Here is a 26,766-nt window from a genome sequence, read left to right on the forward strand (position 1 = left end):
GTGTGCATCTCCGTGGGTATACAGCTTCGCTGTAAACTGTTTTTGAAGCACGAAGCGTTCTAGTGCGAGGCATGGGAAAACAAGTGTCCCGGTGTGTTCTTTTAGTACGCGCGTTACGTTCTAACGCGAGGCGTTGGAAAACGAGTGTCTCGATGTTTCAGTACCGTGACTACATGAGACGCCGACAGCCCGACCTTCTAAGGTGTTTCGCCCATAATAGGAGAAAAGAGTGCCGATACTGCCGATAATCAGCACCTTCATCTAGTGACAGTAGCCGAGCGCAAGCGACAAGCCCACCGAGATGACGGGAAACATTTCATACCCTCCTCCATCACCATTTATAGTGGTTTACAACAGCTTTGCTGAACATCCAATTTCGCAGGGCGGAATGGCGACCATTTTTTTTTCGATGTTTATTGCGTTTAACCGAGCGAACGAAGGGGACACCGAAGATGGTAGGAAAACGCGGGAGGAAAGTGTTGCGAAAGTGGGAGGGGGAGGGCGGCATGCCGAGGCGGCGCGAGGTGCTTTCCGGTGGCAACGCGCTGCGAGATATCCCAGAAAACGAAGAGGCCATTGAATATAAGCCCGCAGGAAAGCGGAGGATGAAAGTATGGCGAAAGTGTAAGAGAGAGGCCAGTATGACGAGGCCGCCACAGAAGCCCAGTACGTGCTGCCCGTACCAACGTTTAGCCCGTACATCGGTCCTTTGGCGGCGTCCTCGTCGCGTTGCTCATCCGAACTACGTGACATTTTCGCGGGAGGTTCAAACACAATTTACAACATGCTCAGAGGCGGCGACGCGCTGTGAGGTAAGGCAGAGTAGCGCGCGCCGCCGTGCGTTCGCTGATCACGCGATCACTTTGTGAGACGCAGCAGATATGCGCCGCGTGACCGAGAAGACTGCAGTTCATGCTGCGCACTAATTTCGCACTAGGGAGTATAGCAATTGTCAGCCATTTTAATACGGAGCTGTTACTGGCCGTAATGCGTGCGGTGTCATTAGATAACCTCGAGTCATAGTTACTCTTGCCATCTACTGAGCGCGTGAGCCCGTAATTTACGAGGAGCGCCCGGCGTCGTCCAGGCTTGCGCGAGGTGCTCGAAAACAGTTCACGTGCATCCGCGCCTCAAGAAGGGAGCACAAGACAGCTCGCGCTACAGACGCCCAGTTCGCGAAGCCGGTTTCCGCCGGTTCTAGCACCTGCTGACGCGTTCCACTTTAGAAGAATAGTGAAAGCCCGCCGATAAAACTATCAGGGCCCGCCAGTCATGCATGAGGGAGACGACGATTGGATGGCTATGACAATGACTGCTACTGCCACAGTGAAGAGCGACGATGGTCTCATGTAAATAAACAATTTCAAAGCTATTGCAATGCGTTGTGGTGTGTCCTTCAGTGCTTACATAGAAAGAAATCCCCCAGCTTCGCTATATATATGATTCAAGCCTTGCGCAACTTAGTGCAAGCTTCGCCATTTTTTTTTCGGTTACCAAAGGCTGGTTCTTTTCAATTGAACAAAGTTGTATTTTGTCTTCACGGCCCTTTTAAGCTGACTTTAGCGCAAGGCTCAAGACATAAAAACAGGTCGCAATAAGGAGACTCCTACACCGGGCTGAAGCGCGCAGAAGGCTCTTTATTGGCGGGCGCTGTTCAGGCTCCCGTTAGAGGCCTCTATCTTGAGCGCCTCTAGTGTGGCCACCAGCTTCGTACCGGGCAAGTCCGCCGCGCTGCCCCAGACCAGTTTGTCAATGTTCTTTTCGAGCACCTTTTCTGCGGCACGGCCTCTGTTACCCCTGTGGTGCACCATGTTCCTGCGCAGCGTCAGGTTGTCCACGCTCGACGCGGCGCTGATGGTCCCACCGTACACGGAGGACATTTTGGACGCCGCCCGGCGGGCCAACACCTTGCGGCCCCGCGCCGGTTTCGGCGCCAAGGAGCCCAGCGGCGCGCAGCTGGTATGCCGCACAAAGCCGCGCACGCCGTGGGGAGTCTGTACACAGATCCACTCGTGGTCCCTGTAGAGCGCCGTCACCAAGGTGCCCATCGGGAGCAGCGACTGCGGAGCCCCGAGCCCCAAGTGGAGCCGCGCGCACTGCATCACCACCATGGCCACTTGCGCGGGCCTCTTGGCCGACGCCCTTCGCAGTTCGGTGACGCTGGCCACTCGTTCGGGCACCGGGTCGTGGCGGGGCATGGCAGCCACGACCCCGTCGTCGTCGGGCCAGTGGTCGACCTCAACCCGCACCGAGAGCGGGTCGAATGACGACGCCCGCGGAGGACTGCTCGCTCGGTCGTCGCCGACTGGAGAGTGCTGTCTCCTGGGCCGGGGCCGTCTGCGGGGAACTTCTGGCGCTGGCCTTCTGCGGGGCACGACCACACGAAACGCAGAACTCCCGAGCTGAGTGCTGGCGAGCGAACTATGCCGACTGATCGGTCGGCTGCACGGTAGTTCCGCCGGCAGGGGTGCCTCGTTCTCCGTCAATGGGGAGTCCCTGGGAGAGGACGTCCGCCACCTCGAGAGCTCTCCTGTGGCCGGTAGGCATGCAGTGCCACCCGGGCAAGCTGCCGAGTCTCGCTGGGACGCTAGCAGGGGTTGCCGTTGCTGGCTGGCCGAAAGACCGTAGGCTGGGTTCTCAGCCACCTGGCAGCAACAGCAGCAGTCTTTCCTCAATGGCGCCGAAGAAGAACAGTCGCTGCAGCTGTCCTGCGTTGGCGGAAAATAAGCATGTCAAGTAAAGAGTGCGATGGAAACCCGTGTGTCCGGCACGGTTCTTGAGGATAGAAATGCCGGGGCGTCGCCCACGTGTCACCTTCTCCACAGGAGCCGAAACATGAATAATTACTATTTTTCTGGTAGCCATCCTGAATATTCTGTCATGGTCACGTATAATGTTGCTCGTTAGAGAGCGGTGTATTTCGGTCTACCACGCGTCGGCGTGCTTTGCGGTGACTATTCATGCACCAATCTGAAACGTGGCTCCGGATACAAACACAATCCTAAAGCAGGATTTTAATTGGTTACGACGCAACTGCCGCGTCCAGCAAATTTTCCCCTGTTGAGTGACATAGTCGTCCATGACGCTGCGTCTCGCAAAAGAGCCAATACAGCGACATCAGTAAATAAGGAAGTTCCAATGTTTCAAGTTGGCGTGCATCTGTACCGAAACTTTGTAAAGGATGGTATTTAACCGCGAGAGTGTGCGCAATCAATAAAAGTCAATTTCAGAGGGGAGGACATGGCGGGGATGAATTTAAACCACCTGCAGATGTTATATGTACGTATAGGAGCATTCCAACCCAAAAACACGTCTCAGCGATCAAAAAGATATACACAGTTTTTCGGGTTTCACTGTAAACGAAATTGTTTGCGAACCTTTAGATAATTAACCTCGCAAAATCGCGCGTAATTCTTAATTTTTGATTGGGGACATAGTTTCCTGCTCATACATTTCATCCAATACGAAGCTGCGTTTCTATCTGCTGGGTCACTTACAGCAACAATGCTGAAGATGTATGCGATCTTGCAATTTAAGACAATTATTGAGCCTCCTGGATCTAAATTACCTACTTACATCCGAGCAGTCATTCTCCTCGTCGCTGCTGCTGCAGCTGAAGTCGTCGTGATCCGTGATTCCGTGCAGGTCGTTGGTGTTGCAGTTGAAGTGCACGATGTTGGGAGAGTCCATCGAGGGCTTCCTTCGGGATGACCCTGCGCGTGCGGAGGAACAGAAGAACGCGCAGAAGTAGAGCAACGGATTAGGGCCTGAAAATCGACTCCTCCACCTGGCACCACCATGAAATGAAAAAAAAAAAAAAAAAAAAAAAACGGTACCATATTTATGCTCATTGACAAGAAAAGTGTATAAATGTGATAACATTCGGGAGTATGTTTTTATGTACCGGAGCTGTTGAGAATGGTGAGAGGGGGAGTGGAAAGGAGGAAGGCGGAGGGGGCATCAGGTAGCTAGCGGCCTGGCACGAATTTGCGAGAGAGAGAGAGAGAAAGAGAGAGAGAGTAAACGTTTATTAATACGACCCATGTCCGGCTCCGCGCTCTAGGAGGTTGAGATCAAACGACCTCCCCCCTGAGGCTGGGCGTAGGTTGCTAGTGAGCTTAAAAAATGTCACGCGACTCGGTCGTGATTGTTAGGCCGTACTTCATGAATTGGTACCAAGCAAAAAGAGGTGAGTGGCCGTGGAGGAAGGAGGGCGCACTTCCGGCAAGCAGTGTCTGTTGAGTAATTACCCATCATCTGATCCTCTGGACACTAGTCCTTTGAGGGAAACGAGGAGGCACACGGCGCTGCCCACGCTCATATCCACCGGGCCGTTTCTCAAATAACGAAACAGCGCGATACACGGGACAAAGGGAAGAAAAGATGACACAAGCGCTTGTGTCGTCTTTTCTTCCCTTTGTCCCGTGTATCGCGCTGTTTCGTTAAATGATGTGCCAACTTGCCCTACTACAAACCCTGCTGCCGTTTCTCAAGAGGGCGGAGACACGCAGTCCCGTCGCGTACACAGGCTCACTCCACTTACTACTACATACATGGACTGCCCCCAATACCACCACGAATGACTCCAGTTCCCGCCACCGCAACCCCATCTATCCAGAGCCAAGGTGACGGCCTTTCGCCGGCTGCAAACAAACTCCTATCCCCGTCCATGGCACTCTACTGCATGCCATGCACCCCACCCTCTACTTTGCTGCCTCCCACCGGACGGGCGCCCAACCATTAGCGGCTGAGGCTTGCGTAAAACGTCCAAATAAAGTGGTTGCACTCACTGGTCGCTTTATTTTATTTTGGGGGGGGGGGGGGGGGGGGGGGAGAAGGTCACAACACTTTTTTGTAGGGGCGATAGCACCTTAGGGGCTCTGGCTGTCGGCGTCTCATGTCGTCGTCGTCGTTCATTGTCCTATTCTCATGCGGTCACGGTACTAAGGCACCAACACAGTCGTTTCTCAACGCCTCGCGTTAGAACGTTTCATCTCCTTGGGCAAAAACGCGTACTAAATTAAAGAACACACCGGGACACTAGATTTTCGTTCGCGCTTGCTTGCTTGCTTCTTTTTTTTTAATTCGAAAGTTTGCCCTGCGGCATAATAGATGTAGGCGCTCACGGAAACACGAACAAGTTAGTTTCGTGTATAAAGTTTAGGAGTTGTCGGTGACATGGTCCATGCACCCAGCGTTGCAGGTCAGCGAGGGCGGCCAGGGTGGAGACCGGTTGAACGAAGGTGTCGCAGGCGAACTTGATTCAATCCCGGGCAGGCCCAGAGCAGGTGCTGCACATTCACGCCCCCAAAGGCAGTGGCGCAGAATGGACAGGTGGATCCGTATGGGCCGCGGTATTGCGATGGCCAGGAGGCAGTCACGGACGGCGTAAGGGCCACTCCAACGCGTAGTCTCCGCAGCGCAACCTCCTCTCGGCGAGTTAAGTCGCCAGATAGGTTTGAACCACACGGTGATACGAGTGCTCGTGTGGTGCGCCGAAGGTTTTCCTTTTTTCGTTCCAGGTGCCCGTGAGCGTCTTCGGGGAAAGGTAGTAGCGGCCGCATACACGGAGCCCGCGACACCCAGCGCCCCCTTCGGCAGTATGCGCAACACTGGGTCGGTCCCCGCAAGCCGGTACGCTGCTGGCTCGGGGGCGCTCTTATTTTTGCAGCGCGGATTAAGCATATTAGTCGCCCCTTTTGGGCTTAAACGAAATACGAGATTGTAAAGTAATCCTGCCACATAGTGCATGTGAATGGAGAAATATTTATTCGGTTGAACTCGCGTATGAGAAGGCATATAAAGGCCGCATAGGCGTGATTCTCAGAAGAGAAACGCTTGTACAGCCTGCCTGCGGGGCAAACCTTTCTCAAGATCAGCATGTTTCGCTTAAAAAGAAAACGTAATTTACATTGTTGACTCCGAAAAAGAGGAGGCTTTGTCTGCAAATATATCAGACGTTGCGCGATGTTTCCGCGCGGGGTATTCCATCCATGTGAGTGCACTTGCATGCGACTGCAGAACTACTAACTGGACCACACGGGAGTTACATATAGGTCTTTGATCCGAATGTGATGCTCCATACATGTAACAGTATGAAATTCACGTTTGTTGGGGTATAGCGAAAGTGCGGACGTTAATATATAAGTGCCCGCTTCGCGAGAAACTTTTGGGCTTCCAGTTGTAGCCCAGTATACGTTAGTTGCATATAAGTAAACACGCCCCCAAAAAAGAAACTCATCACGAGAAGGCTATCACAAGAAATTCCTTTGGGCAGGGATGGGATGGGGAGGGGTAAGCAGAACATCTAATAGGCGTATCGGAATAAATTACGGAATATTCATATTCGGGTATTTTTTTTCTCTCCACGCCAACGGGGTTCGGCAGGAGACCTCCGTTAGGAAGGAATAGTAGCACTTATATTACCGTCAACACTTTTGCAACAAAAGTCACGGGAGAAAAAATTTAGTTCCCTGAGTACACCTTTCACTGGTCCGGAGTGACCGCAATCACAACGGATGGGATAAATAAAGTTTGTCTTCCTCCTCCTCCTCCTCCCCGAACGCAAAATTTTTTTTCCCGTGCACATATTGTTCCAACTTTGATTGCGGCACGTCTTAGCTCTATTTTTTTTTTTTTGCTTTTCAGTGGCTTAGACAACAATTTCTTCGTTTCTTTTGCAAGAGGCGGTGATTTTATCATGCTATCCAAATGCTCGCGAAACATTTAGGAACATGAACGCCTATAAGTGTCCGCGCCCCATATGTGGTTATATTTATTTAATTCGGCGGTATAAGCACGTGGAATATTAGATGAAGCAGAGTAGAACCGCTGGGTGATAAAGCTACAATGTTATAACTGTGCTTGGGGGCCCTCTTTGTTACCAAATTCAGAGCGCAATTATGTGTATTGACCGCCTATAACCAGCCTACTAACAAGCTGATCGTACACCACGGCAGCATGTAATCCGCTCGCTTAATGTGGGCCTTTCAAGATTCAGTAACCATGCTCGGTATCTGCGAAAAAAAGACAGAGAAGAAGAATGCGCGGGAGAACGCAAAGCCTTGAACACATACTTCCCAGTTGTGCTAGCCTACGGCTCGGCAGCGAGGCGACAGCATTTTATCAGTGCCCCGTTTTATTTGGAGGCTTCCCTCGACTGTTTATCACTTTGCATGACTTTGGTGCACTATGTAGTACATATACGCGCAAACAACGTTATAACAAACGTTTTTTGCTAAGTTGTTGTTGTTGTTTGTTTGTAGGGTTTAACGCACCGACGCAACGCAGGCGATGAGGCGCGCCGTAGTGGAGGGCTTCGGATTAATTTTGACCTCCTGGGGATCTTTATCGTGCGCCGAAATCTCGTACACACGGGCGTTTTTGCTTTTCGCCTCCATCAGAAAAGCGGCCGCCGCGGCCGGGAATCGAACCCGCGACCTCGTGCTCAGCAGCGCAACGCCTTAGCCACTGAGCCACCGCGGCGGGTTGTTTTTTGCTAAGTTGCGTTCACTGGCGCTGAAGGCGGTCGGCGCGGCGGGACCGACCCAGAGTTGCGCGTGTATGTCGCGGCTGGCGCTGCGCTCGCGCAGCAAACTTCGCTGTCCGGAGCCTACTCGGGCGGCTAGCTGAGTCTGCCTCCGTATTGCCAGGCACAGACGAACGGGGCACCCACTCGATGCGTATCCGCAGCACCGTGCTTCTTGCCAAGCGATGAATGGCATCTGAGAAGGATGTCGATTGTGCAACGCGACGAATGTCATGTATGGCTTGCGTTGAGTCAGTGCGGATGATTAGTCGGGAGTACGGCCCCGCCTTACGAGACCAGTCCAGCTAATTCAGTAAGATATACGGGCGGCAGTGGATTGGCGGCATATGAACAGGTTTGATCAACCTCCGGTAGCTCCGCACTCGCTTTAACGTTAAAATTTGCTCCATTTCGAATTTCACTTCTCCTCCGTCTTCGTAATTGGGATGTCGCATATATCGCGCGCGCCGTGTGGCAAAAGAGAGACCTAGCTACAATCTTTGAATGCACTTACACACCGCATTTTTCGCCCCTGCCCAGGTTTCACGTAAGTAGAGACAGCCCGGGTGTTTTTCCATTCACCGCGCACGAAAACGTATTTTACGTTAAACTGCTAATTGAAGAAAACAAAGGTAAAAACAAAAGCTCAAAGAACTTTTTTTTTTTTCAGCGTGCAGCTCGGCACGCTCTTGTGACGCTGCTCTCATTAATGTTGGTTTATTGGCATACATATAGGTACACTGATTGTTTAACAAGAGTTCACGTTGATTTTTCGTATGACGCAAAAAAAAAAGCCGAAAAATTCCTCTCCTGCACGAACCGGTAAGGAGTACAGAATACGATGGCAGGTAGACAGTTTTTTTTTTTTTTTTTGCTCATCACAGTGGCACAGCGGTTCACTGCCACACCTAAGCACACAGTGCTCGTGGGAAGGCACGCAGAACAGCGGGCTGAGCCGACCAGGTGTTAGTAAAGGTAATTTTGGGGCGTACAGAAAACACGGTATACAGGCAGAAGCGACGTAAAGGAAATCGCGCACACAAGAAGCGATTGTCAGGTGCATTCATACGCGGGCAAACACGCGCGCACTCTTAAATGCGATGGAGCGAGTCCACAAGGCTCGTCGAGCAAAGGATCCCCACCCTTCAACCGTCACTGTTCCCCCTGACGAGGGTGATCGTGTGTCCGTCCCTCTCTCGAGTCATATGCCTCGCTCCTTGCCCGTATTAGCGGAACCGGGATGACCGCTACTAGTGTCACTGAATAAGGTTACGGAGTATGAGCACTCCTTTCTCCTATTGTTCCGTGCCGCCACCATGACTCTTGGTCAGTTCGCTTCACGTGACGTTTGTTTACACTGCGACGATTCGTGGGCGCCGCCACTTTGTTGTTTACACATTTCAATCAGTCAACTGGGGTGGACCTATAGCTTGTCGTGCCTGCTGTGCGGCTGCGCGCGACTGACATCGTTCCGAACGCGAATCAAAGTTAACGCGTGTAGCGGCATTTCGGCAGTAGAATTGCGTCCGAAGATGGCGTTTTGCTGCATCTTTGGTAGTGTCGTAAACAAACGACACGGCTAAAGTTAGCGGTGAGGCAGTAGAAGCAGCAATACTGATGAACACCAAAATGGCCGCTGCTTATGACTTGCGTGCCCCATGTGGCAGTACTCGTATACCTTATCTAGTGACCCTAACCACTACCAGTGACCCCTGTACGAGCGGGATCCGGAACATCATTCCGCACTTTCGGGTACATGAGGACCGAGTCGTCCCTGAGTTGCATATGAGGAGGTCATGCTATACCGCGAGGAGACAACCCGTTGTCGCATACATACATACGCACAGTCTTTGCCAAAATTGTCTAGGCCACGCCAAGGGTTTCTGGCCCACAAAGAATGCAGAGCGAAAACTTAATGTCAATTAACTGTAATTGTATAACAGTGAGAGAGAAAGGCGCTTTCTTCCGTTGTCTGGCATGAAACGTTTCAGCATCGCTCGAGAGGTATAGCTTGTAGTTAGAATTTTTGTTGTGCCTTATGCACTTTTGACATGGCCTAGAAAATTTTGACAAAGACTGTACGTACTCTGAAGAAGCTTTTTCTTGGAGCCGGGAAGGCACAGTACTCTCGAATGAAGCCCTCCTCTCAAAAACTTGCGCATAAACTGGTCCGGCATGCGCGAGATTCGCAGGAAACTTGCGCACCAGCAAAACGCCTTCTGAGCCTTTGCTGCTTTGTGGCCTTACTCGCTACGCCTTGCGACATCACTGCGACAGTTGCACGACCCGTTGCACGTTGTTTATAGTTTATTGTACCTTAATTTAAAAAATAATTAATGCAGCTTTATTTGCACGTGCCCGCTAACACCACATGTATAGACTACAAAGAGGAAAAGAAAAGTGGGACATTATCAGTAACTATAGCGAGAGTATGCTTTAATGCATAGATATTATTCTTAAACATTTTAATACCATTACCATCGGCATTATTACACAGTTTACGCAGAAATACTACATATGGGAAGAAAAACTATCTAGTACTTTATAAGAGCAAGAAGGTCTCGCAATGACTTGCTTGGCAGACACTAAACTTTATTGACGGCATCAAACTTACGCATGCGAAATCATTATTTACGGAGTTTAGTAGGAATACATAATCGGCGCTCACTTGTCTTTCAATATTATGAGCTCAATTATTCTAACAGTCGTACTACAAACCTCTCCGGTCAAGATGATGGAAGCGTCACTTGCATCATGTTGCTCCCCTCGATGCACAAAATAGTCCAGCACTCTAGTTAGATTTCCTTATAGTCCAACAAATAAAGCTTGCTAGCCCACCATTCGATACCTGTTCTTCTGTGTACGTGAAAACATCGCCCGCAGGGCGATGTCATCCGCGTACACAGCAACGGCATTTCAAAAGCCTGCTAGGACGCCTTTAAATACCGCAGAGCTCAACACTGCACGCTCCGAAAGCTCAGTGCAGTACAGCCCGTAGCCTTGTATCTGTGTCTTCCGCCATTGAGGACAGACAAACTCCGGCCCACAGAGCTAGAGGCCACAACCTCCTCCCCCTACTTTCGCTGGTGCACCTGTAGAGATGCAGGCATAAATAAAGGAAAGTTCTAAACATGGTTACCTGTATGTACTCACAAAACTGCCTCTATATTTGCCTGGCGAGCGCCAATGCTCGCTCTTGGTGGCTCACTTTTATTTATATAAGCCGACATGCCGACACAGAAGCTCAGTTTATTCGCACGACTGATAACACTAAAAACAGTGGAACGTCTTCGTAAGCGGTTTTGTTACCTGCAAAAAAAGCATACACATAATATACCTCGATTAATGTTTCAACACTCAGTGTGAAGTATTTTTGTTTCATTTTGTTTTCAGGACTATTCGGTTCCTGCTTGGGCTCAGGCGTGTTTCGAGAATGTTCGTTCCAGCTCGGATTTAGTTTTGATAAAGGTTCTGGAACAGCTATGTCGATCCGATGTCTTGAACAAATCCCCACTGGGTGACATTGGCATCCAAACGAGGTCAAGAATGCGGACAACACTCTGGCGTTACGCTCTCAGCTGTAAATGATTGATTGATTGATTGTAGGATTTAACGCGCCGACGCAACGCAGCCGATGAGGCGCGCCGTAGTGGAGGGCTCCGGATTAATTTTGACCACCTGGAGATCTTTAACGTGCGCCGAAATCTCGTACACACGGGCGTTTTTGCCTTCCGCCTTCATCAGAAAAGCCGCCGCCGCGACCGCGGGAATCGAACCCGCGACCTCGTGCTCAGCAGCGCAACGCCTTAGCCACTGAGCCACCGCGGCGGGTTCTCAGCTGCAATAAGAATGCCAGTGAGTATCAAAATTTGTAGTCGTGGGGATCCCTAAAAATTCCCGCGCCTTCCCGCGAGGGGAACACGAGTAAATGCAGAGCATTGGGGCCTCAGTACTGATTGAAGGCAGTGTTGCTTCCATCACTTCTTCCGTGATGCTGGAGTAGCAGACACGAGTAAACGTGGGCACGAGCGTCAACCAAGGAAGGAAGGAGCAACGCAGTGACTGAAATACGAGCGACCGCTAGCCGCTATATTTGCAGCGCGCGCAGTAGAGGGAGAGCAGTACGGGGGGGAGAGCGCGCATGCGCAAGCAGCGCGCGCCCTTCCACACCCCACCGCGCTGCTATCACGCACCTGTTACGCCGAGACCGCGACGGAGCGAACGGGCTGACTACGACGCATGCGCGCGCCAGCTGCTGTTGAGAGAGAGGAGGGAAGGAGAGGCGCACCTGCTGCGGACGCGAAACTGTTGACACCGTCCGACGCAGGAACAGGCGAGGCTAAGAAATGCTCTGCATTTAAAATGTGCTTTAACTGCTCGGAAGCGACGCCTTACTAAAGTCTCGTTGGTGATTTGTGCCAAGAGAGCGCGCAGTTATCCGCTCTTTCTAGTCCCTACAGGTGGCGCTGCGGAAAACGGCAATGGCGGACGAGACGGTGATCGGGCCCCCGTAGCAACATGCGTGTCAGCATCAGTAGCGGCCTGAAAGCCCCTAGTTCCGCTTGAAAGAACTACTTTCTCAAAAAATAAACGCAGGTATACGATGCTAACTGCGAGACAACATCCGATTCGTTTCAGGGTGTCTGCCGCGGTGTAAAAAGCGCTGCGTGCGAGGCAATCTGCTCTGCATGGCTCAGGTCGCACTGCAGTGGTTTGAAAACAATCTCGCCTCATTGGGCAAACAACCTGCTACAGAATGTGCAACGCTATTGCAGTGTACGTCACTCAGTGCACGCTTTACTTCAGGCGTGTTCATTTTTCCCCGCGTGCATACTGCGCACCATGCGCGGGCGATATGCATGTGCGTGCTGCTTTGTTTTGCTTGGGTGTATTAAAACCTAGTTATGACTTTGGGCAGTAAAACCGCGAAGACGAGGCTCCCATTACGTCGTATCGAGTGGTATACAAACGAAGAGTTAGCATTACGTGAAAAAAATATATAAGCCTACGTATTTACGCGTGCATGCGGCATACACTGGCGTGTGATATTTAAGTGTACATGAAAATATAGGCAGTACTTTGCAGGTGCGCTTTTGGCTTGTGATAAGTAATTGAAGAGAAATCTCCTCGCTGAAATTACGTTATGTTGATTTGACTTACGGTAAGATTTTTGAGTGCGTTTATTGTTATTACCAAAACAACAACTGCGGCTACCAAATGCGTTCAAGAGCTCGCATTTGAACTAGCAGACCCAAAGTTATAATATTGTTATTTCTGAAACATCTTGCTTGAACATAACTGTTTATATATTCTCCCATTAATCAATAAACACGTCCCCACATTTGCTTCTCGCCTTCGCGTGCAAAAAGTTTTCATTTGTTTCCTTATTGAAAATATAAGCAAGCGGATTGGACAGCCTCTCCTGCTTACATGTTTTACATATATGTTATATGTCTGCTGCTTATATGTTTTCTTATATGTTTGAAAGCAGTGGAACTGAGCCAATTTAACAAAACATAATCGAACATCGGTTGACACATTATGCGGCAGCGAATGTAACCGAGAAAGACGATCAAAAGGTTATACAAAAAGCCTACAAAATAGGCGCCCTTGCAGCAAAGAACTATTAAACGTGGCAGCAGTTTCAGCAAAGGATGATTTAAGCGGCACGTACACACGGGTGGGTCTAAAGACTCGTTCTTCTGCCCAGAAGACACCGACCAGGCCCAAAACTCTTTCGTTTATTTCATTTACCCACAGCTTCTATAGCTTCAAGAAAGTTGAGGGAATATGAACGCTCGTTCAGCCTATATTTTCCGATTATTTATACGGCATTGTCGGTTACTATCATTGCTATTACTGTTTTCTTTTGGCTTCTGCGAGGCCGCACGGATGTCGCCGGCCGCCTCCGCCGGAGCGATCGGTCCGCCGATCACCGTCTCCCGGCTTCGGACAAATTCCGCGAGGCGTCGCTAGCATCCCTGGAAAGAGCGAATATGTGTATGGCCCGCGTTGTAGAGCGTGCATCGAGGTCGGGTGGTGGCACATACGGTCGCGGAGCATACAGTATCAAAGATGGGGGCAATGCCAATAAGGAAATATTGGGGCCCGGGCGACTTGCGACCTTGGAACTCCACTGACAGCTATCATGATGATGATAAATGCTGACTGGTTTAAGACGCTGAAACTTGCGGAACCCTCCTGTTACGCTCATTTGTCAGCGATAAAATATACAACATTTTTATGATTTCCGGAAACCAATTTCTTGGGTTCATTTGTAATGTTATTTAACGGCTTCTATCTGACGTACACACTTCTGCCAGTTCATCACGAATTTATAATTAATCTCAGCGCAGCATCGTCACCCAGCACAGGCCAAAGAACGGAAAGACGTTTTATTTAAAAAAAAGAAACATGTTATTAAGCCATGAAGCTTCGAGTTGTAAACGCATAAAATTCAACAAAACGTATGTACAGTCGCAGCTCTTGAAGACTGAAATATTCACACGAATCATATACAATTATTTCAGCATCGCTTTCGTTTAGCTTGAGTCCCGTTCAACGGTCGAAAAAAAAATCGTACTATCGGGTATAGGCGTGCTTTCATCTCGATGAGGCATTATTCTAAGCGCGAACACGTGGCCGTTACGAGCCATTAATAATTGCTTTTCTTCTTGATTGAGTTTCTTTAGACACTTTTTCTGCACCGATGCTCGATTTTCGTTGCACTTCGTGAAGGAAATGCTGTTTAGGGATATGCCTCCGCGGAAGAAGCATTTAAGATTGCACACACGGGATATTACAGGGGTAGATTCGAAGGAAACGCGTTGAAGGAAATGCGTTGAATATTCGAAGGAAACACTGACGTCATTCGCGAGCGAAAAGACAGAAAGGAAGCCTCCTCTGTAGAACGGTTGGTCTGGTCGTTTTCGCTACAGGCGGTAGCGATTCAAGGCCACTCCTGATGCTCTTCCGCGCGCGATCGGGACTAGCAGTCATCCACACCGGAGTGGAACGTGCATGCCGGTTGTGCGGGAAGCGGGAAGGCCGCCTGCTCACTCAGTGGTTGTTGTCGGACATGTGCCGCCGAGTACTTTATTTTCCGTAGGTCTTTTCTCTGAAGAGAACAGATCTCGCGTGGCTACAAAACGGAGCGTTCTGCATCGATTCCTAAACTGTAAGACTTGCCTGAAAAAATCATTTTAATATACAAAAAAAGCCGCATTAAAGGAACCCTAGATGAAACACTGTCTAACTTCTTTTTAAATCCTATCGTTCCAGACAGTAACCTGCCGCGGTGGCTCAGTGGCTAAGGCGTTGCGCTGCTGTGCAAGAGGACGCGGGTTCGATTCCCGGCCGCGGCGGCCGCTTTTCTGATGGAGGCGAAAAGCAAAAACGCCCGTGTGTACGAGATTGCGGCGCACGTTAAAGATCCCTAGGTGGTCAAAATTAATTCGGAGCCCTCCATTACGGCGCGCCTCATCGCCTGCATTGCGTCTGGGCGTCAAACCTACAATCGATCAATCAATCCATCAATCCATCAATCAAACCATCCAGAACGTAGTGAACAAGCAATACTTGGCATAAGGGATCACAAAGTACCTCAGCCAAAAATGAATATAGGCCCATCAGATAACTTAGAAACTTGCTCAAAAGATTTTTCTCTTTCGCGGTCTTGACGTACTTCGAGGTATCGAATTACGGGTTTTCTTTCAGTTGCAACAATAAACGTATTCGATATCCACATTTAAAATAATGCCACAAAAGCGAAGCAGAAACGGATGGCGCATCTGCTGCGACGAGCAAATCAGCCAGTGCCGCGCCGGGCTGGCGATAACTGTATCTTTCGCAGTGCTTCCAGACGCGGATGGAAAGAGTGAAAGCGTTTATCGACAGTGTTGCAGAGTCCCTTTAGCAGATAGATGTACCACATTAGGTGGGTACACAAATAAAAAGTAAAGGCGCATTTCAACACGTCCTGCAGGGTGTCTTCCTATGACCTCTAAATGCTCTATTAAAGGTAACAAATATCAATTTGCCATCAGAAGGGCCTACGCCTCTCCATATGACATACAAGTGCTGCATGAGTGGTAACAAATGACAGTTGAGTATTTGGTCGCCGTGTGACCAAACAACTCCATCGTGCATTTGAACTTGACACTTGCACTTCCCCCTCAACAATGCAAGCCACGAGGTCGACATTTAGTGTTGCTGCGCACCGACCCTGTAATTCCCAACGGTGTATACAAAGCCAGTTCCTCCCTTGTGAATCCCTGCACGGGACCGGGACATCCCATCACCTTCTGGTCAGAAGCAACGCAACCATTTCGACCCTCGAAGTGCGCAGTAGTGCTGTATACTGTTGTTGCGGCACGGCGTTTTTGTCCAACTTCGATTGCATCTGTGATGTTCTTTTTGTGGTTGTAGTAGACTAGCATTTAGACGTGTTTTTACGTGCTACATGAAGCAACTTTTTTCATGCTCTCTTTGTACTGTGGCTCGTTATGTATTGCCCCTCCTGCATGGGCAAGCATCTTGGCCTGCAGTATGAAATGAATGAATGAATGAATGAATGAATGAATGAATGAATGATCGGTGGTGCCTGCACTGCCAAGCTGTGCTGAACGCGAAATGCGAATGGCATAGTGCAAAACAGAAGACCCGTGCTCTGCATCGCCCGCTACACTTCAATAGAGGTCCAGTTACAGCGGGTATAGTCCTTTAACGTTCTCGGGCTTCTAACGGGACATCAGTTGAATTTAAATGTTCAGTATTGTCAGGGCCGGACTACCCTTGTCAACTCGCTTAGTGCCTTTCGCGGAAAATATGTTCTCTCAAAGCCAGTCATAGGCACAGTTGACCTTCGCTACGTCGGGCTTTTACTAACGAATCCAAATCTCTTGGCACTATCCCCCTTGCAGGCAAGCTTGCTCTTTACCTGCGAGCCTAATAATAACGGACAACCTCCGGCATGTGTGCTTAGCGCCGCACCGGCGCCGTACGCGTGTCGGTGCCAAATATGCGGCGCGCGCCGTGCTCTATACTATGAATCACGCTGAAGTGCGCGTGCGTAGAATGGCGGAGCTGGGTGGTGGTGTTGGCGGTGCCCCGGGTCGGTAATTGCGGGTTGGTGCACCTTGTCGACACGGGGCGCGCGGAGCATCGCATGGCGGCCGGAACATAAATGGCGGCGGCTCAGAGGTCGTCCCGCCCCCGGGGTCAACCGCGGGGCGTACGCGGGTGTGTGCGCGCTTATCGCGTGCCGCCATCGCCGCCCGCGTGTGCCGCCTTTGCGAGGGCGGCCGGCCCGGCTGCGCACACTAGCTGCAGCCGCCATGTTACAGCCATGTAGCAGAAAGCCATCGCGCAGGGCATCCCCGGCGCGCCTGTACCTCGACCTTGTCTTGTCGTTCGTCGACCATCTCCCCGCGCATCTAGGATTCACGGCCTCGTCACGAAGTCCGACCGGGTTGCCCTGCCTCCCCCGCCTGTACGGACCGAATTCTTGACGCCTGGCCAGTTAAGCACGCTCCGAACCGACAACGACACGTACTATAGCTGTGGTTACAAGGCTGCGACAGTGGTGCATCGCAGTGTCCAGAGGGTGCATCCAAGTCTGCTGGCGCGGCGACTTCGCCGCGCGTTCCGGGCTAACGCCGGCGTTTACGTCATCGATGCGGAAAAAACTGAGTTCGCAGTGCCCAGCCATCTAACCGCGGCTACGGTCCGCTAACTCCCACCTCGCCTCTGCATTTCTTGTCTTGCAGTTGGTTGCAAGAGCCCCACTTGTAGTGGTGACGCTTTCAAACTTTGTAAACCAGGGGCCCTATTCTCGACTGCATAAATTCATAGTGAATTCGCCATGTTTTTTTTTTTTTTTTTGCGTAGACACAACGTAAGCCATCAGTGACGTAATGCACGTATAGCTATGACGACATGCCGTGTAATTTCACACTCTACTCATAAAGATCCCAACCACGGTATCAAATACTGTACATAAAAGATATAAAAACACTTGGCATGTATTATAAAAATAAGGACGGGAGCTGAGGCTGGAAAGTAAAACGCATTTCTGCAGGTCAAAATTGGCGTCAACACCACAAGGCGATCGAGTAACGTTGATCCAAAAGCGAGCGAAAGGCGGATGTTGATCTAAAGAACATATCACAATTATTTTACCGTATCTATTTATTTCTTTCAATCGCTTTTAGTAACACGGTTGAGCTCTCTGCTTCAATGCACGCTTTGTCGCGTTGTCACCTTCCAGGCCGCCGCCACGCTATCGTCTGCTGCCATGTTACAAGTTTATGGCGTGATCACAGAAAAAGACGGTCGCGACCATCGCTTGTATGACGCACGAAGCGCTACGCCTGATAACCGCGGAGAGTACCGACGTACCGATGTCGCCGATTCACTCGTTCGTCAAGCTCGACTTCAATCAACGCAGTAATGCATAAAATAGTCACTTTTCTTTATTTTTTCTTTTAAGTTCTATCATGTGATTCACCAGCTAACTAGGAGGAGTGTGGACAAATGCCATGCATTGGGTTTTCTTTGTCATGGAGAGGCTTGTACTGCCCTATTATGTTGCTGTTAGGCTAAGCAAATAATTTATATTTTATTGTCAAACATAAAAACAAAATACGGAACGTTATTTGTATGCTCCGTGATCGCTGACTTGCAAACAGTCAAAACTACCATTTCGTTCGGCTGAAAACAGCTTTAAACCGCCCGTCATGTGAAACTGCGCCTGCTGCAAATTCACGGCGATTTCACGGCGCCGAAGGTCGGTGAAATTTTTTGCCCTATTTCACGGCGACAGCAGCAGCCATGTTCAAGCTGTCACGTAGCATACGTCACTTTTACACAGCCTGAAGATCCCAATGTGTGATGCGTTTGTTCCCGCCGATTGTTTAAATTACGTCACGCCTTCTCAGACAATCGGCTGTGTACGGCTTGTATATTCAAGCCGTATAGTTGTTGAATAGCAAAGACAGGCCTACGTTGTCATGTCCGCTGCATTTTGTCTAGTTTTTCATTGCAGGCCAAGAATTATGCGCTTTCAGCAAAGAGAAATAAGGCAAAGTTTGGAACAGGTGCCCGTAAACGTCACGAAACATCAAAATGACGAAAGCACACACAACCGCTTTGTCAACCGGAAGCATGTGACCAAAACTGAAAGCCAATCAGAAAAGACTCCCGGCAATTTCACAGTTCACTGTGAATTTGTGAAGTCGAGAATAGGGCCCCAGGGGGTATGCCGTTGTCCGATACCTCCCTCCGTGGATGCTCCTCTAGGCTATAGTACCTGGATTAGACAGGTCATAGCATAATGCACAAAAGATGACGCAGTTACGGTGAACTAGAATATTGTAGTTCACTGTAACGCAGTGATGCACTGTCGATAGGGCGCCGTCTCGTCGTACATCCGGTGGTCCGTACTGTTCTCCGTATATACTGCCTGTCGATCCGCCTGATAACGCGTCAGCGCTAAACGATATCGAGCAAAGTATACGGCATAATGGAGGCAAATCAGATTGTGCGGGCACTTCGTACGAAGCCGACTACGCTACGTGCGTGGAAAAAATTTTGCCACGCGTCGACGACTCTGTTACCCTCTAGCTTTTTCCTTCTTTGGTGGACAAGTTTCATCACCCCAATGCGGCTGAAGAGTCTGAAGTCATTGGAAGGCCCTAGTATTCTTCCATACGCGCGGAGTGTTCGCAAGCCGTGGCGAAAATCTCAGTCGACACCGTGATAACCGTCACTAATGCAAACAAACTCGCGTGGCGCATCCCAATTGCGCGCTTCATATCATTCTAGTTCCATCACTCCCAGCATCTCAGCGTGCATCCTGTGGAAGCACTTGCGATAGCGACGGCGAGACGGTCGCTGCGTGCCTGCGCGGTCTGAAACGTGCTGGCTTGCGACTGCGCTCATCTATCTCGAAGGTCGCACGAGCACGGACGATGCAAATGTGTCTACACTTTCCGAAGTTTGAGGCTCTACCCATCCACGGCGCCGTCAGCAGTGATGCGTACACTTGGTCGCAGGACTGTGGCGGTTCGTGTATCGACAGTTCCGGCGCGGTTAGGCGCCATACTTATTTCGCCGCATGATCCAGCAACTACCGGTGACAGCAAGCATTGACGTGGTAATTAGCGTGACTCTTAATTAGCAATGGTTTTAACAGCTCTTGTCTCCGGCCTGTTCTGCAACTTGGTTGCAAAATAGGCTCATCGTCATCATCATCACCAGCCTATCTACGCCCACCGCAGGCAAAGGCCGCTCCCATTAATGTCCTATTATCCAGGCCCTGTGCTAACTGCGACCAAGTTGCCCCGCAAACTTCTTGATCTCATCTGCCCGTCTAACTTTCTGCCGCCCCCTTCCACGCTTGCCTTCTCTGGGGATCCATATCTTGCCTTCGCATTACATATCCTGCCCACACCCATTTCTTCTTCTTAATTTCTACTAATATGTCCTTAACACGCCTTTGTTCCCTGACCCACTCCGCTCTATTCTTGTCCCTTAATGTTACACCTATCGTTTTCCGTTCCATTTCTCGTTGAGTCTTCCCCAATTTAAGTTGAACCCTCTTATACCCCAGTCGCACGGCAAACCTAATGGCATTCAAACTGAATGACATTAGCTGTAAATGACATTCGGCTCGGCCGTGCGGGTCTACACGGCGGAACAAATGTCATTTGATTGTGATAGCGGTGACGATTAGCGAGCTCGCAAAACCGCAAAATTACATTTCAAGCGCATATAGAATGTTTTCACACGTAATATTATGTAAAAAAACGTAACAAAGGTATATTTTTTAAAATAAAAACAAGAAAACCACCAATTTAGATGACATCAGTAGGCATCACAAGCTGAGACAAGTCTGCAAAAAATCCGGATTAGGGTAGCGCGCGCACTGGGGACGAGATTTTCTTTTTTGTTAGTACTTGCTGGTCCGTCTTTATTAGAACAACAATACAAAAAAGAAAATATAAGTTTACTGAAAGTTTTTAGAAACAGTATTCTTTGGTTTGTTACTGAATATAGGGACGCGCTACTGCTGTCGAGGCTACTCATTCGGCCGCCAACTGATGTCCGGGACGGGGACCTCAGTTGGCCGGTAAATGTCATTCGCCTTGAATGTCATTCGGCATTCTCGTGTAACGACGAATTAATGACATTTAGAGCGAATGACATTTGCTGTAAATGTCATTAGATCTGCCGTGTGACAGGGGTATTATAGCCTCCAAGTTTCTGCCCCGTAGGTGAGTACCGGCTCAATTCAACTCAGTTTCCATACGTTCCCTGTCCGCTCCCTCGCCACTTTCGCACAGCCGGGTTGCAGTCTCCATACATTTCATTTTTCCTTCCTTGCTTTCTTCATTTACTTGCGTATTACTTGCTTAACTTGCTTCTTCGCTCACTCCTTATTTATTTGCTTGATTGCTAACTTTACTAACGTCCCTTACTTGCTTGCTAAATTACTTACTTCACTTACTTGGTTAAATATTACTTGATTTACTTGCTTGGTTACGTACTGACTTTGCTTAATACTTTGCTTGCTCACTTGCTGGCTTACTTTCCTTATTTACTTACTTAATTCACTTATTTACTTGACGTCCTTTCTTCTTTATTTTCTTCCTTTTGTCTCTGAGTAAAAGCTTTTTTTCTTAATACTGCCGGCCTCAGTAAGGAGCACCAGCCCTCTGTTCTTCCGAGCGGATGCTGCAGTAACAATTATTTTCATACGGGTGTAAGGGCTGCGTGATAAGTCTTCGTAAAGCCCTTGACTTTTGCGCCCGCCCTTTCATAAAGAGGGAGGCAATAAATACCACACCGCGATTGCTATGAGCGGGCGTAAAGCACCGCCAACGCTGCAGTGTGTGGCGTACTCGAGAACGAATTATCAAGTGCCCCCGGCAGCTCGCTGGCCACCACCTTCATTGCGGTTATTATGGCGGCCACATATATGATAAAGAATGAAACGTGGCTGGTCCGATGTACCTTGCCACAAAGTCGCACGGATAAATCCATAGATGCCGGAAGCAAGCCCGAGCAGTCCGCTTTGTCTATCTAGTTCGCGATTGCTGCGAGCACGTGCGAAAGAAAGCACCCGCAAAGAGACTGCCTCGACGACATTAATTTTCCCTCCTGCCACGTGCAATATCGGAGCTCCGGCGGGGGCGTTTTGTCAAGGAGCGCCCTCAATGACCGAGACGGGCGCACGAGAAGACACTGCACATCTTCGCACCCCACCACCACCGCCAAAGGGGGCGAACAGGTTCTCTTGGCCGCCCAACAGGGGACTCGTGGAAGAAGGCGCGCCAATGAGCGCCGCTTGCGGCCGGCCGGCAAGCGGATGTCGGGCGCCTCCTCTGCCGCCGCAAGGGGTCAGCGACGGTGCCCCCCACGGGGTCGAGTCAGGCGCGCCTAAGCAGAGCGCGCGATGATGCCGGCCGATTCCTATCGGCCGTCGTGACCCGGCGCAACAATAAATAATTACCATAATGACGCTAATCGCGGCGCATTCCTCGCGGCGGTGCGGTACCGGTCGCGTGCTGGCCGGTACCGCGGGGGCGGCGGAGAGGCGGCGACCCCTGACCCCGCCGGGTCCCGAGGATGTCGGCCCGAACCCGCGGGGTCCTTCCCAATTAGCCGGCCTCGACCCCTTCGGCGGAGCGGACCCCGTCGTGTGCTCGAGTTTTCCTTTTCGCGGCCTTCGGCAGATCACCCTCGCGGTCGTGGGTGATGGCGTCTCCTCGTCCGACCGGCGGCACGTCTTCCGCGGCGTGCGCTAATGTTTTCCGGCTCGGGGAAGACAATGCGCGGAATTTCGATGCTCCGGGGCTGTGTGGCCTGGAGCCTGCGCTTTGAGAAAGAACGGAAAGGTCGGGAGGTGTTGGCGAATCGGGTTGAATGAAGACGCGGGGCGCCTCGCGAATCGTGCCTCATACGGCCGGAGTGCGGCTAGTGGCCAGCACGGATGGCGGGATTGATGGGTGCGTGGAATTTTGGTGTGGCATATGTTGCGCAATCAATAGAACTAAAAGTATGAGAGTGAGCAAAAAAAGATAACGTACTGCCGCCGGGGAATCACATCATCGACTGTCTTGCAACAACCTCAAGCAAAATCAACTCCTTACATAATGATCGATCATCACGCCGTTCATGTATGGCCGACCCTTACACCCCTGGGAAACACGTGAACGCAAAATTGCGGTGATTATTGGTGTGGGGCGCTCGCTGAAGTGTGCAGAGCGGAACGTCCAGCGCAGCGTACCGTCTCGGAGTGTTCGTTTCTCAATGGTTCAGGTGTTTTCCAGTCTATGCTCTGCTACTCGAATGTTTGAAACAAAATCGCCAAACGGGTTTATTTTGTGTCGTAACACGCGTGCGTGACCTAACCGTTGTTGTTTAAAACTAATTGTGACTGCTTCTAGTATGCAGCAGCGACAAAGATCACGTCGAAAGCTGCTTACGAGGAAATCGCCTCTTCGGAATTTGCGGAAGCCCCCCAGAAAGACCTGGGTGCGCGTCAGGGCGCTCCGACTGGAACGGCTTAAAAAAGCCGCTATAAAAAAAAAAAAAAAAAAAAAAAAGGCCTCGTTCCCGGCTTCCTCCAGTTGCAGACCGCGAGTGTTCGCAAAAGCGCAACGGTCATCGCACACTGGCGACGAGGTTGTCGCACTCGATGCCTGCCGAATCGGCCCCTTCCCTTGCGCGACATCCTTTGCGCTCAGTGCGAAACCGACTTCTTCCAGGTAGCTAGAAGGCCTCCTTAAAGCGCCACCACAGTGCGGCTGATGGCAGCCACTACGCCGTTTAGACGCCGTTTTTTCAAAAGGCTGACGTCATTAAAGTACGCCCGAAGTAACCGGTAACCAGCAGAGACAATCTGGGGACGAGAATCTCATGCACAGGCCTTTCGCAGATTAGAAGGTGTTAGCGAGACAACCACGGCCGAGCAGACACAAAAGTAGAAGCAAGTAGACCTCAACCCACAGTCGCCGGAAAAAAAGAAACGGGAGAAAAGGCAGGCAGAGACAAGAGTTGGGCGAAGGAAAAGAATTCGCAGCAGATGCGACTGGGAAAGCTCGTAAACGGCCGGGCGTATGTTGATAACGCGCGCGCGAATGCGAAGCAGCAACGCTCGACTTGACCGGTGACGACCGAGACTACTCGGAGGAGAGCGCGGATGCGCACAGAACGCAGCTCCCAATGTGCGACGCTGTCGTCGGAGCGCGGCGCTTGTCAGTGACGTCACGCAGACCAGGGACGGGTGAGTGGGTCTCGAAAGGAGGGGGCCCTGTTACTGAAGCTGTGTGCGTGCCGGTCCGGCCCTACTTTTCTTTCTTAAGTGCGGCCTTTTAACTTTTAAATCTCGTTCGAGTTGCCGCCACGAAGTCCGCGCACTTGCTGCTCGGGCATGCGTGCCAGAATTAAAAGGTATTAGCGCTCGACGAGGAAGTCTCTGCTGTGGCCTGTCCTTTATTTGCGGGTACGGAGGAAACAGAAATCTTGACAATGTTGCCCCGGGTGGAAAAGGAGATGCAGGCGGCATGCATACATTTCGTTACGTAAGGCTTTGGTTCGATTGTATTAATGTCGGTTATCTTAAAAAAAATCTTAGGCCATCTCCACTAACGTAATCTTGGGGAGGGGCGAAGCATGAAGTGTATGAGTGTAATCTTGGCGCCTTGGCGTTTTTGCCATCGGAGATGAAACCGTTGGGGGGTGGGGGAAGGGGGGTAGAGGTATGCAGCTTTGCTGTAAAACTTTAGTCTCTTCTCTTTGAAGCACGAAGCTGTCTAGCGCGAGGCGTAAACGAGTTTCCCCGCTGTTTTAGTACAGTGACTACATGAGACGCCAATTACGACGACGTCGACGACGACGACAGCAGACGCCAACAGCCCCAGCCCCTAAGGGGTTTCGCCCCTAAAAGTGGATAGGTAGCCGTTAACTTCCGGATTAGGTGCAGCAAAGTAATGTGCATTCAAGTTGGTTATTTTGCAACGTTTTACGGTAGAGCTGTATGAGGCTAGTTTTACATACATTTTTCGATGTCCCCACATCAAAATGCACTGCGGCAAATCCAACTTTATACACGTGTGTCTGAAGCGCCAGGCGTTCCACAGAGCGAGTTGTTCCTGTGTGTGCGTGCGTTCCATTGTTTGTCTGTTGTCTGCGTGCTTGCTGGCATATAGGCGGCTAAAACTTCTGTGGTTCCACGTGCCTTGCAAGCGCGAGGCGTTTAAATCTGCAGACGTTTAACGCGCCTTTTAACCCTGCAGAGCGAAGGAGAGCGGACAGCTTTGCAACGCATAGGAGACAGCTCGAAGGCATTCGAAGACGCAAGGCAGAAGCGTATCGCGATGCAAATCGTGTCAAGCGGCAAAAGGGCGAATGCCTTCAAGAATGCTACCTCCACAAAAATGCATTATCAATGCTACATTGCCTGCCACGTCTCTATCCATGCTCCATATTTCCATTCCCCATCGTGTCTACGACATTAACGCGTATCTCAAGCAGCGGTCGCATCCGACTCTGTCCCCACCCGAAGCTTCGGAAATTGTATACACCGTTCGAGCGAGCTCGGTTACTCTTAGTCGAACAAAGAGCTACAAAGAGCATGAGTTGTTTATCACTTGTGCGCGGGTCGTGGATTGTATTGCTAATTAGAGAAATTTGCGTGGCAGTCAACCACTTTAGCTTCGACGTGTCTAGTAGCTGGACGGCGATAACGACGCGTTCGGAACTGGGACCTCTACCTCTGTCCCTCCAACCTTTTTGCTTGCAGTTTCTTTCATCTGGACGACATCAGCGTGCAGAGTGAGTAGTGTACGGGTGCACTCACTGGAGAAGTTCCTCCTCCACTTGTGACTCGGCTTGGGCCACAGCTGGGCACGACACAGCTGCGACAGCATCGTCAGCGCCCTCCGAGAGGGCTGCGGCGCTGCGCCTCCTCGGACACCCACGGCAGGATGGGGAGGGTGGGGAGTCTATACGGAGCAGCCTGGCCACTCGGAGCGACTTCCTGGACGAAAGAGAAAAGGAAAGCCCGCGCACTGAACATCGGATGAAAATTCGGCTTAACACCCTGCCACCTGATCACTGGATCTCCAAGACCTTTACGTGGCAGGTGTAGAGAGAGGTCTATCAGTAATTCACATCCCCATTCAATGCAAAGCACTCCACACAACAAGTCGCAAACACTTTCCAGAGCTGTACAAATGCAACATTCCACTGCACCTACCATACTTTTTAGGAGACTATACCATGTTTTCTATTAAGCGTAGGTTTAATTTTAACAGCGAAGCTGTTTAGCAAATCGTCAGAGGTTGCGAAGGAATACGAAGGAAGTGTCGAGCGCACGTGAGCGCATGCCTCGCGGCGATCGCCCGGCAGTAAAACAAAACAAAACAAAAAAAATTACGCCCACCTCCTCTCGCGGGAACCCTGGTGTGATGCGACGCTGAGGGGGGTTCAAGCGCAAGCGAAGAGCAACCGTCGACCGAAAGGCCGCCGGAGAGCGGCACACCGGTTATATGCGCAGCGCGCCCGAAGGAGAGGAGACCGCGGAGAGAGAGAGTACTGCACATGCGCAGCACCGCGCGCAGCGCCGCCCACCGGCGGAGTGAGAGCGCGCTCAGACTGCACAGACTGCACAGCCGTGTACAACCTCCACGACCTCAACTCAGAGGAAATCAAGCTGACCGTGGGCCTCAAACAGGGATGCCCACTGTCACCTACCCTGTTCAACATCTACATAAATAACTTGTTGAAAACGCTGGATGAAGAAGGCCCAGGACTGAGACTATCCACAACCACAACAGAGGGAAAAGAAGTGTATACAAAAATATCAAGCCTGGCTTTCGCAGATGGCATCGTGCTAATGGCAGAATCAGAAGCGGACCTGCAACACCTCCTAGACATCTGTACCCGAGTGGCAAGGGAAGACAAGCTTACATTCAACCAGGCCAAGACAAATTGGATGGGCCTGAAGGTAGACGCCACCGTAAGCCGTACATTCCTGCTCCAAGGCAAAAAAATTGAGCAAACCTCAACATATAAGTACCTTGGCGTAACAGTATCCGACCGACCAAACTACCTGGAACAACAAGAAAAGTCCCTACTTGCCAAATCTTAACGCTTAAAATGCCGTGTTTGGAATCTGGCAAGGCACTCGTACAACCCCTACACAGTGGGACGCACTCTCTGGAAGGCACTTG

At 50.6% G+C, this 26,766-nt stretch overlaps 1 protein-coding gene across 1 annotated transcript in view; it reads right to left on the minus strand.

Moving 5' to 3' along the window:
* Positions 1–1,637: 1,637 nt before the first annotated feature.
* LOC144145002 (uncharacterized) overlaps positions 1,638–26,766 on the minus strand; it is a 39,654-nt gene continuing 14,525 nt past the window's right edge. Inside the window, exons 2-4 of the mRNA XM_077676501.1 lie at positions 25,392–25,571; positions 3,577–3,713; positions 1,638–2,708 (exon numbers count right to left, since the gene is read on the minus strand). Coding sequence (XP_077532627.1) covers positions 1,638–2,708; positions 3,577–3,713; positions 25,392–25,461 — 1,278 coding nt within the window. The 5' untranslated portion in view covers positions 25,462–25,571. The remainder of the gene's footprint in view (positions 2,709–3,576; positions 3,714–25,391; positions 25,572–26,766) is intronic.

The sequence above is a fragment of the Haemaphysalis longicornis genome, unplaced genomic scaffold (genome assembly GCF_048455015.1).
Source record: "Haemaphysalis longicornis isolate Haplotype H1 unplaced genomic scaffold, Haemaphysalis longicornis Haplotype H1 scaffold_7, whole genome shotgun sequence".
Lineage (NCBI taxonomy): Eukaryota > Metazoa > Arthropoda > Arachnida > Ixodida > Ixodidae > Haemaphysalis > Haemaphysalis longicornis.